The following is a 2669-nucleotide window of genomic DNA, read 5'->3' on the forward strand; positions in this document are numbered from 1 at the left end:
CAACATGCACAGCGCCTGCAACGTGCACAATGCGTGCAACGTGCACACATGCAATCTGCACAGCGTCTGCAACGTGCACATGTGCAACATGCACAGCGCCTGCAACATGCACAGCACCTGCAACGTGCACACATGCAACGCGCACAATGGGTGCAACGTGCACAACGCATGCAATCTGCACAGCGCATGCAACGTGCACAATGCCTGCAACGTGCACAAGTGCAATGTACACAGCGCCTGCAACGTGTACAATGCATGCAACATGCACAGCATCTGCAACACGCACATGTGCAATGTACACAATACTTGCAACGTGCACAATGCCTGCAACATGCACAACACCTGCAATGTGCACAACTCATGCAACGTGCACAGCGCCTGCAATGCACACCGTGCCTGCGATGCGTACGGTGCGTGCAATGCACACGATGCCCATGGTGCACGTGGTGCCCGTGGTGCATGCAATGCATGCAATGCACACAACGCCCGTGGTGCCCATGATGCGCGCGGTGCCCCTGGTGCGCACAACACACACGACGCGCGCGATGCCCGCAACGTGCACGATGCCCGCGATGCCTGCGATGCAATGCCCGTGGTGCACGTGATTAAGGCGCTGCCCACGATGCCCACGGTGCCCACGATGCAACGCGCGCAATGCCCACGATGTGCATAAGGTACCCACGACGCCCGCGACGCAAGCCCTGCCCACGACACCCAGGACACCCGGACCGCCCGCCCCGGGGGGTCTCACCGGTGGAGGTCATCGTTGCCCTGGGTGGCGTTGGGCGCCCGGCAGTCGTTGTTGAACTCGGGGATGAAGCCGTAGTCCCGCAGCAGGGCCTCGGCCCCCTTGGCCACGATGGCCACGCCGTTGCGCACCCGGTGCTGGAGGTCGTCGCGCCAGCCGGAGGACAGCACGGCGAAGAGGCCGGCGGGGAGGTCCTCGGGCAGCTCCTCGCTGCCCCCCAGGTTGGTGCCCACCACGAACCAGATGTAGCCGGGCCCGGCGAGGCCGGCCTCCCGCGCCGCCCGGAAGATGGCCTCGGCCTCCTCGCGCGAGCAGTAGAGCAGCCGGATCTGGGCGCTGACCTCGCGGAGCTGCCGCCGCAGCCGCGTCCCCTCGGGGTCGTCAGTGAGGTTGAGGGTGAGGACGCCGCGGTGCTCCCAGCCGATGAAGCTGCTGTCGGTGAGCACCTCCACGTAGTCCACGACGTCCTCGTAGCCGGGGAAGAGGGTGGTGACGACGGCGAAGGACGTCCAGTCGTACTCCTCCAGCACCTCGAAGATCACCTGGAGCTGCTGCTCCGTCGAGGAGCCCAGCTGGAGGAAGGTGGAGCCCTTCTCCTGCGGGGACAGGGGGCAGCTGGGGGGGGGACAACGGGTTGGCTCTCGGCATGCTTTGGGTCACCAGGTCGGCTCTCGGCATGGTTGGGGTCATCATTTTGGCTCCAGGCATGGATTGGGTTGGGTTGGGGTCAATGGGTTGGCTCCAGGCATGGCTGGAGGGGGGTTGGGGGTCAATGCTTTGGCTCCAGGCATGGATTGGGTTGGGTTGGGGTCAATGGGTTGGCTCTAGGCACGGGTTGGGTTGGGTTGGGGTCAATGCTTTGCCTCGAGGCACGATTGGGGTCGGGCTGGGGTCAACGTTTTGGCCCCAGACGTGTTTGGGGTTGGGTTGGGGGTCATTGTTCCGGCTCTAGTCCCATTCTGGGGCCGTCCCGTGGCTCTGGACATGCCCACATCCCCCCCACACGAGACCCCCCCCCCTTTCCCCCCAAAACCTTGGGCGTGAGCACGATGGCGGAGCCGCCGTTGACGCCGACGATGGGCACCGAGGTCTGGGCCGAGATGAAGTCGAGGATCTGCGCCACGGCCTCGGAGCCGGAGTCGTCCTCGAAGACGACGCCGTGGATGCGCAGCGAGGAGAGGACGTCGCAGAGGCGCACGATCAGGCTCCGGGGGTTGGTGTCGTTCAGCACCACCGCCACCGGGTTGACGTCCAGGGGGAAGTCCCGGAAGGCGGCGGGGGCCAGGCGGGCGCCGGCGGGGCCGTAGGAGGCGCCGCTGAGGATGACGGCCACGTTGAGCGCCCGCCGGCCGCCCTCGGGACGCGGCTCCAGGAAGGGGCCGGCGCAGGCCAGCGCCAGGGCGAAGAGCATGGTGCCGAGCGGGGCGGCCCCGCGGGCGGTCATGGCGCCGGCGCCGAGGCCTGAGGGGAGGGGGGGGTCAGACGGGGCGCGTGGCGGCACCCGGTGGCACCCGGTGGCACCCATTGCCCCTGGTGCCAGCCAGCATCACCCAGCGCCCCCGGTGTCACCCGACATCACCCAGTGCCCCCCAGTATCACCCAGTATCGCCCAGTGCCCCCCAGTGCCACCCAGCACCGCCCAGTATCACCCAGTGCCCCCCAGCATCGCCCAGTATTACCCAGTGTCCCCCAGCATCGCCCAGTATCTCCCAGTGCCCCCCAGCGCCCCCCAGCATCACCCAGTGCCCCCCAGCATCATCCAGCATCACCCAGCACTCCCAGTGCCACCCAGCATCACCCAGTATCACCCAGTGCCCCCCAGCATCGCCCAGCATCACCCAGTGCCCCCAGTGCCACCCAGTGCCACCCGCTGCCACCCAGCGCCACCCATTGTCCCCAGTGCCCCGTGTCACCAGTGCTC

The 2669-nt window shown here is 66.8% G+C and overlaps 1 protein-coding gene across 1 annotated transcript; it reads right to left on the reverse strand.

Moving 5' to 3' along the window:
- Positions 1–547: 547 nt before the first annotated feature.
- Positions 548–2208, reverse strand: LOC118159676 (glutamate receptor ionotropic, NMDA 2D-like). The gene is made up of 3 exons (XM_035314245.1): positions 1782–2208; positions 715–1344; positions 548–576 (listed from the first exon to the last, which is right to left on the reverse strand). The coding sequence occupies exons 1-2, from the start codon at positions 2190–2192 to the stop codon at positions 748–750; spliced, it is 1008 nt and encodes a 335-aa protein (XP_035170136.1). The 5' UTR covers positions 2193–2208; the 3' UTR covers positions 548–576; positions 715–747.
- Positions 2209–2669: the final 461 nt, after the last annotated feature.

Source organism: Oxyura jamaicensis, unplaced genomic scaffold (assembly GCF_011077185.1).
Source record: "Oxyura jamaicensis isolate SHBP4307 breed ruddy duck unplaced genomic scaffold, BPBGC_Ojam_1.0 oxyUn_random_OJ71569, whole genome shotgun sequence".
NCBI classification, from domain to species: Eukaryota; Metazoa; Chordata; class Aves; order Anseriformes; family Anatidae; genus Oxyura; species Oxyura jamaicensis.